Source organism: Onychomys torridus, chromosome 15, assembly GCF_903995425.1.
Source record: "Onychomys torridus chromosome 15, mOncTor1.1, whole genome shotgun sequence".
Lineage (NCBI taxonomy): Eukaryota > Metazoa > Chordata > Mammalia > Rodentia > Cricetidae > Onychomys > Onychomys torridus.
Window position 1 is genome coordinate 30,342,455 of NC_050457.1, and position 17,552 is coordinate 30,360,006.

The window sequence follows — 17,552 nt, forward strand, 5'->3', positions numbered from 1 at the left end:
TATATTAATTTTAGCCAACCATTAAGTATTCATTAACCTTAGAATATGAACTTTTTAATAGATAAAATAAAATATGGGATCATTAGAAGAACACATATGAACTCACTGCCATTTTCCCAAACAAAATATACTGAAATTTTAAGAGGCCTAAACAAATGTCATTAGACTATATTAAGACATAAAGATAAAAAGAGGCTAGAAGCAGCAACTAAGACAATAATGTGCATACCATCCAATTATAAATAGCTGCTGGTCCTCCTCAGCTGCTCCTGCCACCCTCCTCCAAAGTTCACCTCAAATTCAGCTCAGTACTGCTCGCCAAGGCAGTATGATTTACTCGTAACAGCTACCTAAGTTGTTTTTCTGCGTCTGGCTCAATTTCTACAGGTCATATGAATCTCATTACAAACCTGATCATGGCATGACTTAAGGTATTTTCTATCATTCAAGACTCTAAAGCCAGAACCACAGGGCATACACTGCCACACTAAGGATGCAGCCGGACCCCTCCTTGAATTACATCTGCGTAAGGTTTGATTTGTTGCTTTTTAGTTACAGATAATTTCTTAAATCCCTCTTTTTATAAATTGGAAGCTTAGCTCACTGGGGTCTTGTCCTGAAGGCACCACTGCTTCTATTCTATTTTGAACAAAGTCTTTCAACACAAGCTTTGGCTCAAACATTAAATTTCCTGGTGCTCTTTTTGTTGGATTCTGCCCCGATCCAGCTGCATGACCGCAAATGAGCAGTCCAGGAGCTAGGTAAGGGGTCTTCTGCCTTACGTCATCAGTGTGTGCAAAGAGCAGTGGTCACACAATCTGCACATGCATGGTGTAGCTCTGTAAGCCCATCTTAAAGAGCCAGACACAGACCCCAACCCCTCTCTTCGTTCTGTTCTCTCTGGCCCCCATCTCTAGCTTGCTCCCTCTCTCTGCTCTCTGCACATGCTTTCCCCCAGGCCTGGTTCTTTTACCCCTCCCACTTCCTCCTGATAGAGCTCTGATACTGACACTGGGTTTTGTCATGCCTCATGACCTTTCTGCATAGTAACCAGCGCCACATATCATTTTTAAAACCATCTTTCCTCCTCAAACTCTTTTTTTTTTTTTGCCCTGCTTGCTCTTCTTCATTGTAGACATGCATAAGAGTGAATAGTAATAACCACGGGATAGAGTCAACTGAAATCTCTGCTAGCTACATTAGTCCAAAGCTTTTCAATTTAGCCTCAGGTAGATTTTTACAAGGGCAAAAAGCAACCACATTCTTTGCCAAACTATCACAAGAATGGTCTCTAGCTTAGTTTCTAATACTGCTCCCCTCTGAAACTTTTTTGAGCTGAGCTTCCATAGTTCACATTGATCTCAGAACTCTTGTCTTCCCAAGATCCTACTAGTGTTAGTCTGTTAAACTCCACTTACAGTGTCCAACTGCTTTCCTGGGCCAAATTTCCAAAGTCTTCCACATTCCTCCAAAAACCCCACATGATCAAGTCTATAATAACAGTAGTCCACTCCCGTACCAACTTCTTACTTTGTGTTTTGTCATGACCAAGGCAATTTGTGAAATAAAACACTTAATTTGAGGTTTGAGCAGTCCACGACTGCTCCGGCAGGGAGCATAGCAGCAGGCAGGCAGGCAGGCAGGCATGGTGCTAGAGCAGAGCTAACAATTCCTGTTAACTTTAAAGGCATATTCCCTACATGTATATAAGTGGTTACTTCTGTAATCATAAAAAGCTGGATATTTCTATTTCATAATAATTCTTCAAAATAACATGTCAGATATTTTTATGTTTAATAAGATCCACATGTATCTGCTTGTAGTGTTTTCAACAAAACAGGACTCAAATGGCAATCTTTCCCATTTGTTATAAATGGGTTTTGTAAAGAGCAAAGAAAACAGGTTCTTTGCATTAATATGTCAAGCAGCATACAATCTCATGAAACCTTGCTAATTATTACAGGTAAATATCTTTATTTATATAATAGTAAGAAGAAGGTATAATAAATGCTACCAACAGGAAGATATAATTAATTTTAAAAATTCAAGTTGATATATGTATAAAATTGTCAGTACTCAAGATTTATTTTCATTTTGTTATGTATGAGAGTTTGCCTGCAGGTACATATGTGCACCACATTTACACATGATGTCCTTAGAAGTCAAAAGAGGGTGTTAGATCCCCTGGAACTGGAGTTATAGACAGTTGTGAACAGCTATGTGGATGCTGGAAACTGAACCTGGGTAACTTTGTAAAAGCAGGAAGTGATCTTTAGCTGCTGAGTCATTTTTCTAGTCCCATCACTGTTTTGTTTGTTTGTTTGTGTTTTTGAGACAGGGTCTCATTATGTAGACCTGGCTGGCCTAGGACTCTGTAAAGCAGGCTGGTCTTGAACTCAGATCCACTTACTGAGATTAAAAGCAAGTGCCACTAAGCTTGGCTACCCTTCGGTATTTCTAAGGACGTATTTTGCCTAATGTTGGAGCCCACCAAGGTTTCCTAGTGGCTTTAACCAACAAGACTGTATAAGAGGATGACTGGACCATGGGCCTGAGTACCAGGTATTTGTAAGGGTCTACCCTTGGCTGTATCTAGCAATGGGGAGGCCTTCTGCCCCTCCCCTTGGCATTGTTATAAAAAGCCCCTTTGAATAAAGCTCTGGGCCAGTGCATAAGGATCCAGGCCCACTGGAGGCTATCCTGTGTTTCTGTTTCTCTCCTCTCTATATGGCTAAGTCTCTTATCCATCAACTCAAGAGTCCCCGGGGTAAACAAATGTGGAAGCTGGTCTCCCACAGCCTAACTAGTCACCAAAAGAACATAATTTTAACTATTACCTTTTGAAACTAGTCAATCACTTAAAAGGCACCAAGGTACCCAAAAGGTACCATTTTAAGATGTTTTAATCACAAAAATACAAAACAATTCATCCCTTTTTCCTCATTATTTGCTTGAAAGGGGGAACTTATTCAAAAGATCCTTAGAAAGAAATTTATGCCAGATCATATTTGGAACTTACTTATTTATAATATTTTAAATTTCTTCTCTGGATATTTTATATATGTATATAATGCATTTTGATCATATTTATGCTTATTCCTTTCTCTAACCCCTTCCCACTCCCTTGGAACCCCTATTCCCTTCCTGTTTTTCATGTCTTTTAAGTGGGGATTAAGTGGGGTTGCTTGTACATGTGTGGGCATATACTAGATCATAGGCAACTTCTCAGTGACTACACTCCTAGAGAAAAATGCCATCACCTCCAGCAGCCTTTAACTGTCAAAAGCTCAATTTAAAAAACAAATTATTACCAAGTCAAAAAATGATGATTATTGTATCAAAGAAGCTCAATTTAGAATATCATAATAAAGCTAGGCTTTAAATATCAAATAAATATTATAAGCAAAATAATGAAGAAAACTCCGTGTTCATTATTTTGATATAGCTATTGATATAGCTCAGGGCACAGCATGCTCATCAACACATACAACCCCAGTAACAGTAACATATAAAGCAGGTACTGGAGAGGGGACACAATTATAGTACTTGGGAAGTGAAAGATAGGAGATCAGAAGTTCAACATCATTTCTGACTACGCAAGTTCGTGGTCAATTGGGAACCCATGACATCTTGTCTAAAGAAACAGATTAAATAAAAACTGTATAAAAGACACAATTACACTTTTCATATTGTGAATTAAATTCACGGGCAGCATGTATTTAATTCCCCCAATTTAAGTATGACTAATTAAATGATATACCTACTCTTTGTAAGTTCTTGTTTCGGGGTCTTCTGTCATGACATCATGAAGAGCCTCCACAGAGATATTTATAATTCCACAGAATTTATCTTGGATAACACTAGAATAAAGGAAAACAAACCCCATTAGCCAGAGTATTTTAATAACATATTTTACAAATTCTAAATACGATCTTGAATATGTAAATTTAGTACTGAAACAGGAAAAAAAGCTTTCAAACCATCTTTAAGGTATTATTTTTACAACTGCACATAATATCAGCAATTTTTTTCTTTTGCAAGATTATTAGTCTTTAAATACAGGATGAGTGAGTACATCAGGTAAGATAACTGAAGGCAGAGGAGATGGGTCAGAGGGTAGGAGGGCTTACCATGTGAGCATGAGGACCTGAATTTGAGTCCCCAGCATCTACATAAAAAGGCAGGTGCAGCTGTGTATGTGTTTGGAGCCCTATCTTTGAGGGTAGAGACAGGAGGATCACTGGGGTTAAATGCTTGTCTCATAGGAATAAGCAGAGGATGATAGACAGAGATATATTCTATTGTATTGTATACACTTCCCCCACACACCGATTTTACTCTTTTTTCTAACTGTCTTGTGTTAATTTTATAACCAGGGACCCAAAAGTGCTGACAAAAATCTCTGCCTTTCTGAAGACACTGTCAAGGGAAAAGAAAAAAACATGCAGTGTGAAAAAAATATTGTTAAAACATTTGGCAAAAACTTGGATCCAGCATATAAAGAATTCAGAACAATCGGTAATAATCAGTTAGAAGACAAACAACTTCATTTTGAAGTAGGAAAGGTTTGAAAAAAAAATTTTAAACAGGCACTTTACCAAGAAAATGTCAAGGGGATAGTTTGAAAAGATGTTGCATATAATTAGGCATTACAAAAGTACAAATTGAAATCACAATAAATTTTATTTAAAAGTAAAACTAAGAAGTCTGGCAATACTATGGGTCTGGAGATGGCTAAACTGATACAGTACATGCTGGAAAGGCAAGGACAGGCTGGCTTGTGCTTGCTGCCCACACAGCCCAGAAGGGGGGCTCCAGGTCAAACAACAAGGTGGGTGGCTCCTAAGGAACAAGACCCAAGCTTGTCTCTAGACCACATGTGCACGCAGATGCAAGCCCCCACATTTACACCCCCCATACAATGAAAAAGATGATGGACAAAGAGTCTCACGTACTGTTCACGAGAACTTAAAATGCAATATTCACACTGGAAAACATGTCATATTTTAAGCAATAATACTTAAATAAATTTAAGCAATCCTACTTCCGAGTATTTACCTAAGATCCAAATGAATGTTCTAAGATCTATACAGATATTTATGATAGTTTTACTTTAACAGTCCCAAACTGCTAACAACTCACAGATGCCCACCAACTAGTCAATGAATAAACTTGAGCGCACATGTAGGCCTGTGGGATTTATTCAACAGAATACACACAGCAAGTAAAAAGAACTGCCAGGCAACATGAGTGATTCACCAAAGCATCATGGAGAGCAAGAAGCCAGACTCAAAAGGCTATATACTTTGTAACTATGCCTACAAAATGTTCAAAGGCAAGGTTATCTGATCAATGGTTTTCCAGGAAAGAACAAGGTAACATTTTGAATAATATAACTCCTATCATGAGCATGGCAGAGGTTGTGCAAAGGTGCAAATTTATAAAAATTGTATACTTTTGCTATATATAAACCCTAACTTATATAACTGATATTCCAAAAAAGTAAAAGCAGCCATCTACTACCATATAGTATAATTTAATTATACTATGGGAATTTAAAAGTAGTTGAATAAATTATGAGTGCCTCCAGGATTATACCATTATCCCTGTAACTTGACTTTATTAATATGCATGATTAACTTTTTAAATGTTCAGTGAATGCACTGGGTATAATGATGCATGCCTTAGTCCCAATATTTGGGAGGCTGAAGTAGGTGGATCGCTATGATCAAGGATAGCCTGGTCTACATAGTAAGTTCCAGGCTAGCCAAGGCTGCACAGTGAGACCTTGTCTTAAAAAACAACACAAAGCGTTCAGTAAATCGTTTTAAGGTCAGCATTCTGGGCCACTTCCTGCTTTGTACAGTCAGAAGCTTGTGTCTGTACATTCAAATGTGACCACATTTTGGAGAACCCAATCACCAAATGCACCAAGTCCCAACTAGTGGGATGTATATCATTCTGATACATTCTTGTTTGAGTAGAACATCTTATTTTATGCCATTGTGATTCCTTTATGTAAGAACTAAAAAATACCTTCTAAAAACATTCAGTCTACATCCTATTTGATTTGGTGAGATATATACTAAGAAAAAATAGCCATGATTTTCACTAGAAATTTAGCTACAAATTATATGATCTTTAGTGTCCTTGCCTGTAAATGAAGCCTAGATTTAGGTCTAAAGACAAATGTTAAGCAGCTAGAATATGGCCATTCCCTCACACTGAGAAGTAAATCACATAGAGATTTCTTCTTCTTCATACAGTGCTGACAGCACTGGCTTATGAAGACAAAAAACCCGCCCTCCCTTCCCAGGGATCTTGCCCATACATCTATTTCAAGATTTTTAGGGAGAATATATTAAACTGCCTTCTCTACTAACTTCAGCTCTAAGTATCAACCTCACTCCTGGGAAAACTTCCTAAGGAAGAAACGTCAACGTTTTCTCAAAATATTAATTATGAATTTTCCTAACAGTTACTTGGCAACCTCAATGTTATGAAGTATCGCTCTGTAGCAGTAACTATCCCTGAAGTGCCAGGGAGGGGGAGACAGGCTCCAAGTTCTACAGGCCAGAGAAGAAAGGAACTAAGGCTGGCTTCAATGGGAAAGCTGACTCTAGGGAGGAGGAACTATAGAGTGGAAAGGAAACATTTTGTAATCAGTAAAAAAGACAAGTTGGATAGTATAATTATCGCCAAACCACTCAAGTTTTATAAAGCATTCTCAAAAAGAAGCACATTAATTATTACTCACTAAGCAGTTTGGGGAAAAGCGTTTTCAAATAATAGAGGAAACTACAAATCAAAGCAGTATGGACTTTCATATATATATTATATATGTGTATATTATATATATATATACACACACACACATACATATACATGAGTGTCTTTAATATATTAAACATATATATTAAATATATATTACACACACACACATACATATACATGAGTGTCTTTAATATATTAAACATATATATTAAATATATATTACACACACACACACATACATATACATGAGTGTCTTTAATATATTAAACATATATATTAAATATATATTACACACACACACATACATATACATGAGTGTCTTTAATATATTAAACATATATATTAAATATATATTACACACACACACATACATATACATGAGTGTCTTTAATATATTAAACATATATATTAAATATATATTACACACACACACATACATATACATGAGTGTCTTTAATATATTAAACATATATATTAAATATATATTACACACACACACACACACATACATATACATGAGTGTCTTTAATATATTAAACATATATATTAAATATATATTACACACACACACACACACACACATATACATGAGTGTCTTTAATATATTAAACATATATATTAAATATATATTACACACACACACACACACACACGTATGTATAAAGACAGTGACTCTAATGTAGCCCTGGCTGTTCTGAAATTCACCCTGTAGACCAGGCTGGCTTTAATCTCACAAATACCTGCCTGCCTCTACCTCCCAAGTGCTGGGGTTAAAGGTGTGCATTTCAACTCCAGACTTCAGAATATATATTTAAATGAATAAGCATTAAGACTTACAAACTCTTCTAACGCTACTACTATACACGCATTCCTTGTAACAACCTAACTTGTAACATTTCCTAATGAAGCCTTTTAGAAAGATTTTTCTAGGGTTGGAGAAATAACTCAACAGCTAGGCATGCATTGCTTCTGCAGAAGGGCAGTTTGGTCCCCAACACCCACCTCAGAAAGCTTATAAACTGTCAGAGGCCATGCAAGGGGACCAATGGGCAGCACTGGAACTCATAGACACAGCTGGGTGGTTGTCAAAGTCATACCTGAGTGAGCCTTGGAAAGGCAAAGCCCCAAGGACTATGAGGACCTCATGCTGTTATTGAGCATAGCTGACTGTTGCCTTCCTGGGCACCACATCCCTCACAATCTATGGGTTATATGAAGATTCTCAGGGGGTTTCTAGCCCCTCACTCGGCTGTGTTACTGGTACTTACAATAATAGTGATTAACTTTTTCAAGCATTGCTGCTAAAGCAGATTAATGATGCAACCACTACCCTCAGAAAGAATTTAGGCATGTAGAATTGTAGCAAGATTAGGTTAAGGTGCTTTTGTTAATGGCTTTAAGGCAGAAAATCTTGGGGAACCACTTAAAGTTTAGAAAGTTGAGTGAGGGACTTGTTGAGGTCAAGAAACAAGGACACTGGCAGCCTGTATTGCTGGCTGATGAACCTTTCTTGCTTGGATGGGTTGGTGATTCATGGTGATGATTAATTCCTTGTACCCATTTCTGCCCTCAGCTTCCTGACATAAAAACCTGATGAGTGGGTATGTACCCTAAGAATTTAAAGTACAGCGGATTGTTTTTCATATATAAAAATTTAGATTTGTGATTCTTTTAAGATTTCTTATAAGATTACCTTATAAGATAAATAATAATGTGATTGATTTTGTCTTTGTAACTGCAAAATGCAGACTGCCAGCAAAAGAACTGGCTGAGAAAAATACCTTGCTTGCTTACACTCTGAATGCATGAGGGTCCTTGGGACATGAGGGTTCTTGGGACAACTTGTTTCTCACCTACAATATATAAAATGTTTAATCATGTAAGGGTTATGGAAAACATGTTGTTTTTCACATGCATTCATTGTAATCATGTACTCAAAATTGGAATGTAATCACATTGTAATGTTTAGATTGCTTGAAAGAGTTTGCTGGAGTATATAAGCTGTAAGGGAAAAGTAAAGACACGATATAAGGAGAACACCAGGAAAGTTTTACAAGGCAAGACACCAGGAAAGTTGTAGAAGGCAAACATCGAGAGAGACAGAAGGGATACTTCTGGATAGAAGTAAAAAAAAGATCCAAAGAGACAGAGAGAAGATGACAGACCCTAAAGGGGTGTGTGTGTGTGTGTGTGTGTGTTCCCTTTTTCACCATTCCCAAGAGTTAAGTTGAGCCCTGCTCGTGTGTGTGTGTGTGTGTGTGTGTGTGTGTGTGTGTGTGTGTGTGTTCCCTTTTTCACCATTCCCAAGAGTTAAGTTCAGCCCTGCTCATGGCCCCAGAGAATTAAGTTTTACACCCTCAGGTAGAAAAGTCAAGTTGAGTGATTAGTTCTCCAACTCCGTGGATTCCCTTCAATCTCTGAGCTGCTGAAGACTGCTCCTCACCGCAGCAATAATAAACACTGGTATGTAACCAGATCCAGGGGCTCCAAAGCCCTGTTCTGCTCGTGTGCACAAAAACAGAACACACAACACTCTCCCAACACCTGGCATAAATTAAGAATCAATCTTGTTTTTCATAAGAGTTTTACAATAGTTCTAGAATTAGGGTTTTTAACTTTAAAAACATTTATTCCATTCATTTATTTCGAGTGAGGTACATATAGCGGGCATACAACTAACAGGGTTAGGTTTTCTCTTACCACCATGTGTCTATCATCAAGCTTAGAAGTAAGTGTCTTAACCTCATATCCATGCTGGTTTCTGGAATTATGCTTTTTAATGTGACTGGACATTTAAAATAGAAACAATCAAAAGAAAGCTATAAGACAGAATAGGATGAAAAAGGATTAGAGATGATTTTGCTTTGGTCACTTCTGGAAGCACATTCTAGGAACTAGGCACTGTTTCCTGTTTCATGAAAACCACCCCATTACATATATGAGCAGGGTTGACTTCCCAGTGTGTCATCTCCCGCAGTCTTCCTGGACTCACCCACTCAAATCTGATGCCAGACCTAGTTCTTAACTCCTCAAACTGCTGCTTATTGAGAGTGACAGTTCACCTTGACTATGAAGGCCTAAGGAATCAACAATCCCTCAGATATAACCTGAGAGCTACCTACGTCGCACTGTAGCCCTGCAGAAACCAACATTCCGTATCCTGCCCTTCTTATTGCCTCCTTCCCTCACACTTCCATCATGAACACTTCCCTGACTACTCTCTCACCAATGAACACAATACTGTCCTGAATTCAAGAAAAGACCTTCACTCATTAGACCTGTAACCTGTGGCACCTGATACCCACATAGGTGCTATGGTACATGTGTGAGCACACACACAAATGTTTTAAAAACATTTAAACAAACAAAAACAAAACAAAAACCCAAACAAGTAGAGATAATCACAGTCATGAATAGCTGATAGATAGATAAGAAATATGCAACTGATTATACTGGTTATAAGCCAGAACACAGAGAAAGAGTGAGTCATAAATCCATTTGTGGAAATTCATTTTTAAAAAAATACAAGAATTTTGCCATCAAGGAGACTGGAGAGTCCCAGCGAAACTGAGAGAGGCCACACTGACGACCTAAGTCTGTTCTTCCTTGGACCCGTCACTTTGGCTTTTCCTCCCCTACGTACTTGATTTAGACAGGACTATAAAAGCGACCAATGGTGCCACACAAAGAACACAGGCCTCCTGTGCCCGTGCTAAGACTTACATCCAGGGCCTTGAGCCTGCCAGACGAGCATTCTATCCCTGACCTACGCCTCCTCACCAACACGGGCTTTTTAAAAACCTTGGCTTGTACTGTTCAAGCATACTCAGACGTTTTTATCTGCAGGACCCACATCTATACAGCAAACCAACCATGGATCAAAATACTTTAGGGAAAAAAGTATATCTGTACTGAGTTTTCATTATTTTAGCCACTAAGTATCTCGTACACAGAATTTATGCTGTTTCTGATTTTTTTTAAGTCATCTAGAGGTGGTTTTAAAGCGTATGGAGGGTGTGCATGCTATATATGCAATTCTACCATTTTATACATGGGGTCTGAGTATCTGCAAACTTTATCCAAAGGATCCCGGAAACAATCTCCTATGGATCCCAGGGGATAACTGTTGTGTGGTAACTAACTCTACATGTGCTCAAGGATTAAAGGTGTGAAGACACAAAAACCTGAAATCAGCAAATAAAAGCCATTTGACCATATAAACTAATTCTATACAATTTTCATTTAGTTCCTCTTTTCACTAAAATACACATGAATAAAACTAGTTTCAAACTGTTAATATTTCCTGAAGGTACATAAAAATGTATAGATTATGGGACCTAATGAAAAGTGATTTTTCCCTTGCTTCTGAAAACTTGGTAATATACAAAATCAACATTTTCTGTGTTTACTTTGATTTTAAAAGAGCTAGTTTAAAATTATTCCTCTTATATCATTATGAACTCAAACAATAGATGTTTAAAAAGCTAAATGTCCTTAGAAATCCAACGATCCTTAGCTCAAAAAAAAAAAAAAAGAAAGAAAAAGAAAAAAAAAGAAATCCAACAAAGCTTTTAATCCACAAAGACAAAATAAGCAGAATGTTCTAATACTTATTTGGTTAAGGTGAACGGGTCCCTGGCACCTATCTGTCCATTTTTGTTTTTTTGAGTATTTTTTTTTCACTTGATAAATTATTTATTTTTCATTGTCTGATATTTTCAAATATCATCTAAGTAAACATCTTCTGTAATTAAATACAAAATGACCTTATGCTTAATGAACAATCAAAAATTAGCCACAGTTTTTGTAATAATATAGAACTAGTGAAAATGGCACTCTTTTCTCAGTTAATATATTTTGAAGATAGTTTTATTGTCTGTTAGTTATCTCTGTTTCTCTGTAGCTATAGACCCTTAACAAAAAGGTACAAGAACATTACAAGTCCCCATGTGCCCTTCTGGGGATTCATCAATTGTTTACACAATTATCATACAGCACCATTCTCTTGCTCTCTTCTCTCTGTATTTATGTGTATATACATATACATATATATATATATATACATACATATATATATACATACATACATACATACATACATACATACATACATACACGGCCCAGTGTATTTAACAGTAGGCAGAAATTGTTCATATATGTGATTCTGTGAGCATTTTATACTGACCAATCATCTAAGAGCATGATCTTAATTTTTGTCTCTGGCTTAAGTGATGACATCAAAATTCTCACCCTGTCTTCATCCTCCTGTGCTAGGAAGAAAATAGGCAGTAGAAACACAGATGTTTTCAATCAATTTTTCAGTACAATTTTATAAGTTAAAATATTCACAGTAGCAGGCCAAAGAGAAGAATCAGAACTTTAACCACTTTAAAATTATCTAAACAGGTCTTAATCATACCAATCACAACTCATACCTACTTAATATCTGAAATCATTCTTAAATTATTACTATCTTAAATACTACTGTTAAGAAGAACAGGGGGTAATTTAAGAAAGAAACAAGCTAGTAAAACCTAAAAGCAACGACCAGGCAATACATTCTCCACCGTATCTCTTGGTTTACACAACTTAACAAGAATAAACAAACAACAGAAGTTTGTTGAAAGAGTCAAAGGAAGCAAGGAAGCCAGAGTCATCAGTTTTTTCCCAGAATCCCCACAGCATGAAACTATGACAGTATTGATGTTTACACTGTTCAAATACTTTTCAGAATATAGGCTGTAAATATTTTTGTTTCCTAAATGGAAACAATTCTTTCTATATAGTAATTCTCTGCATGGTCATAAAAAAGCATATGAAGACATCTAGTTCCCCTAAGAAAATCTGGACAAGAAGAACCTAGACATTCATAATTCAAAGTTCATTAAATCACTATCTTTAAAAAAATTTTTTTTTATGCTTATAGATGCTTTGCCTGCATGTATGTCTGTATATCACTTGTGAGCCTGGTTTCTATAGAGGCCAGAAGAGGATGTTAGATCTCGTAGAACTGAAGTTACAGCCAATTGTGACCCACCCATGTGGGTGCTGAAAATTGAACCCAGGTCCTCTGGAAGAGTTGTCAGTGCCTTAACAACCAAGCAAACAATCAAATCCAGCCCCACAACTCACTACCTTACAACAAAGCTTATTTTCTGTAACTCAATGATCTTACAAAGATTTTTAATGTGTGGTATTTATCTGTTTTTTATTTGTTTGTTGTTACTGCACAGGCACATAACCTTTCTACCGCATCCCCAAGCCATTATCTCTAACATTGTAAGAAATAATTAAGCTGGTGGATATGGAGCTAATGAGATGGCTCCACGGGTAAAGGCACTTAGCAGCGAGACTGAAGACTGACCTCAGCACCCATATTGTAGAAGCAAAAAAATGACTCTTGCAGGTGGTACACTAAAAAAAACTAACATAATTTTTTGAAAAGATGATCAATATATAGTGTAATAGTTACTTTTCTACTGCTGTGAAGACACACCATGACCACGGCAACTCTTATTAAGGAAAACATTTCATTCAGGGGCGGCTTAGCTTACAGTTTCAGAAGTTTAGTTCATTATCATCATGGCAAGGAGCATGGTGTATACAGGCAGACATGATGCTGGAGAGGTAGCTGAGAGTTCTTACATCTTAACTCACAGACAACAGGAAGTAGTCAGCTTGCTAGGTATGTCTTGAGCATATATGAGACCTCAAAGCCCGTCTCTACAGTGACACACTTCCTCCAGCAAGACCACACCCATTCCAACAGGGCCACATCTCCCATTAGTGCAACCCCCTTTGGAGGCCACTTTCTTTCAAACCACCACACTTAGATAAAAAAAATAGACAGTGGCAACTTACAAAAGACGTGTTTTAATTGGACGTAAGGTACCGGGGCTTTACAGTCCATGATGTTGGAGCAAAGGTACGGAGGCAGGAACAGCTCTGAGCACACATCTAGAACTGCGAGGAGGAGGCAAGCAGCTAACTGGAATGGCACTGTAGCCTCAAGTCGGCCTCATTACACAGATCCTCCAACAAGACCACACCCACCCTGGTCCTTCCCAACTAGGTCCACCAACTGAGAACCAAGTATTCAAACATACAAGCTATGGGCATCGTTCTCATTCAACCCACACGTTGTATCTTAGGGTGAGTAGAATTTTCTGTCCTTTAACATTTTGCAAGAGAAAGATTATGCATGCATAGAAAACAATGCCCAGCAAGGACATACTAAGTTTATGTAGGACATACTCATATAGGACATACTAAGGACATGCATGAAAATGAAATGACCAATGTCTAGTACAAGGCGCACATAATCTAAGCTGGTATCAAACTTACTAAGTAATAAAGGGGGAGACTCCAAACTTGTGATCTTCCTGCCTCCCCTATACACATCATACCTGATTTTTGTGGTACTGGGAATCAAACCTAGGGTTTCATGCCTGCTAGGTAGGTAGTCTACTAACTGAGCTCCATCTCCAATCTGGGTTTTCTTAAAAGAGGGGAAATAAAGAAATTTAACAGAGATTAGTAATCATTGGATCAGGTTAAGATCTCACCATTGTAAATGCTGAAAATTGTTTAAAGTAAAGCTTTATCATAAGTAATTACAAGGAAATCAAAAGGTACTCCCTAGAACAAATTTTTAAAAGCAAATTATCAGGGCTGGAGAAATAGTTGGCACTTAAATGCACGGGTTGCTCTTCCAGAAGACACAGAGTTCATCCTAGCACCCACAGCTGTCTATGTAACTCCAGTTCCAGGGCATCCAACAGGCACAGCATGCAGATGGAACACAGACAAGCATGCAGGCAAAACACCCATACACTTAAAACAGTCAAATAAAAAGACTTCTGTAGTAACATTATTAAAGTTGTATGAAAAGGTACTTGTATTCAGGATTAAAGTCCTGAAGAAGTCCCATGTGTCACACAGCTCAGCCCAAATGAGGATAATATGCTCTAGAAAAGTGTTACACACACACACACACACACACACACACACACACACACACACACACACACACACACCGGCTGTCTTGGAACTCATTCTGTAGACCAGGCTGGCCTTGAACTCATAGAGATCCACCTGCCTCTTCTTCCCTAGTGCTGGGATTAAAGGTGTGCACCACCAGGCCCAGTTAGTGTTCCATAATTAAAAGTCAACTCTGACTATTAACGATGAGTTAATCAGTGAATAACAACAATTGGTAAGAAGCTACCTGTCAATGAAGTACAAAGATAGCAGCAAAGTTTACAAAACAAAATTGCACAAATGAGGCTTAGTGGCAAAAAAAGAAAGAAAAGAAAAAGAAAAAAGACACAGTTGGTGAGATAGAGTGGTGAATATGACCAAAATATAGTGTATCAAATTCTTAAAAAAAATAAGAGAAAAAACTAAGCAAAACCCAGCAACCTTGATATTTAAAAATTTTTGCAAGAAACAGATAAAATTTTAAATAAGAGGAAAAACTATTTCTCTAAAGTACTGTCTTTAAAGATTTTTATGTGCATGAGTGCTTGATTTGTGTGTATGCAGGTGTACCATGTGACTATCTGATGCTCTCAGAAATCGAGAAGAGAACATTGGATCCCCTGAAACTGATGTTATAAATGACTGTGAGCCACCATTTAGGTGCTGGGAACCAAACTCAGGTCCCCCTCTATCAGAGGAGAAAGTGTTCTTGACCACTGATCCATCTTTCTAGACTGTATTTTCAAATTATTTAAAAATATTTATATGGTAACAAGGCATGGTGGAGAAAGCCTTTAATTCCAGCACTTTGGAAGCAGAGGCAAGTACATATCTGTGTTCACAGTCAACCTGGTCTATATATGGTTCCAAGGTAGCCAGGGCTACAGACTGAGACCCTGTCTTTAGAAAGAAAAGAAACTATGTAATTAACAACTTCACATAAACAAAAATTTGACTACTTTGTTATATGTATTTTCTAGCCAGAAAGGCTATCTTGGCCTGCTCTAAGCAGGCTCCCTAACAAAATCCAACACACCCCCCCGCCCCCCCAGGGATCTTAACTACATCCACATCCTCTCCCATCTGCTCTTGGCAACCTTACAAGCATCTCAGATTCAAGACATCTACACTAGGTGATGCCTCCCAAGTAAAAGTAAAAACCAGAACGAGGGGGAAAAGTAGAAGCAGGCTCTCCTAAATTTCTACCCTACCCAGTCAATCAATTCTACTCTTTCTCCTCATTCCCCTTCCAAATCTCATCATCAAATTCTGTCACATTTCCCTCCAGAAATCCTTGTTTCTACATCTCTACTTTCCTACTGCTGATGCTGTGCTACAGGCCAATTCTATCCCTAGTCTGAACACCCATGGGGCTTCTCAAACCGGAAAACTTCCTCTCACAGCTTTCTGTAATTCATCTGTAAATCTTCCCTAGCACACACTAGTGTTTTGTTGTAGTTTCTGAGCCAGGCTCTCACGTAACCCAAGCTGGCCTTGAGTTTACTCTGCAACAGAGGATGACCTTTAACTTCTGACCCCTTTGCTTCCACCCTCCCAAATCCTGGAATTGTAGGTATGCTTTATCACACTTGGTTTCAGAGGGTTCTTTTGAAAAATTTGAATGCTTCTTTCTTTTGTTTTAAAGCATAGATTTATATCTGTCCATATTTTCCTCTACAGTTAAAAAATGCAAGCTCCCAACAGCATTTTGGCCAGTTCTTCTCTCCTCACCTCTCTTTCACAAACTTTGTTTTGGGAGTTCTACTGCCTGCAACTGCAAGGTCAGTCCTATTTACATTAAGAACAAAACTCTCGCTTGGTGGGCGGTGGTGGCACACACCTTTAATCCCAGCATTCAGAAGGCAAATGCAGGCAGATCTCTGAGTTCCAGGCCAGCCTGGTCTACAGAGTGAGTTCCAGGCCAGCCAGGGCTGGTTACACAGAGAAACTCTGTCTTGAAAAACAAAACAAAACAAAAACAACAAAAAACAAAACAAAGGATAAAACTCTAAGTGGCACCATGCTAGAAGATTGAGTTTAAGAGGATTTCATAAGCAAGCAGTTGCGGAAAGAAAGGTTTTTAAAGCCAAAGCATAAGCTCTCTAAGAATTTTATTTATTTGTTTGTTTGTTTATTTATTTATTATTTACACAAAGAAATATAGCCTTACATATTATGGCTAGAAAAAACAATTGCCATAGAAAATTATCTGGCAAAAGCAACAAGTTTTCCAAAGATACATACAACTAAGAGCAGACTAAGGTTTACGTCTGTGTACTGGAAACTCAACAGATAGAGGAATAAAGAGAACTCACCCTAACCCTGCCAAGACCTTTGGCATATAAGGTCTCGCATTTTTTAAAATTACTTCCTATTAAAAATATAGTATCCTTTACTTTATCACATGAGGTAAGAGTTACATTGGGACCAGCTGCAGGTATACCACATGCCTCTCATTCACACTTTTTAACTGGACATTAAGGGTGCACCCATACATGCTTACTAGCTTTAGCAAAATGGTAAATACCAGGTATGGTAGTGAATGCCTGTAATTTAACCACTCAAGAGGTTGAGGCAGAGAATCACAAGTTCCAGACCAATGTAGACTACATAGCAAGATCCAGCCTCAAAATTCACCAAAAGGTGTATGGGGGCGGGGGAGGAGGGAGGCACAAACTAGTGGCAGGAAGCACTTTGAAATCTGTATTTGTATATTATGCTTGAAAACAGCATAATATATAATGCATATATATTATAAAAATAATACCAGAAATTACCTATCTAAAACTAAAATCATC

General features: G+C 37.7%; 1 protein-coding gene across 2 annotated transcripts in view; it reads right to left on the reverse strand.

Annotated features, from left to right (window-relative positions):
* Ipo11 (importin 11) overlaps positions 1-17,552 on the reverse strand; it is a 184,346-nt gene that overhangs the window by 44,374 nt on the left and 122,420 nt on the right. For both annotated transcript variants that reach the window (XM_036207023.1, XM_036207022.1), the window contains one exon: positions 3,765-3,860. In XM_036207023.1, coding sequence (XP_036062916.1) covers positions 3,765-3,860 — 96 coding nt within the window. The remainder of the gene's footprint in view (positions 1-3,764; positions 3,861-17,552) is intronic.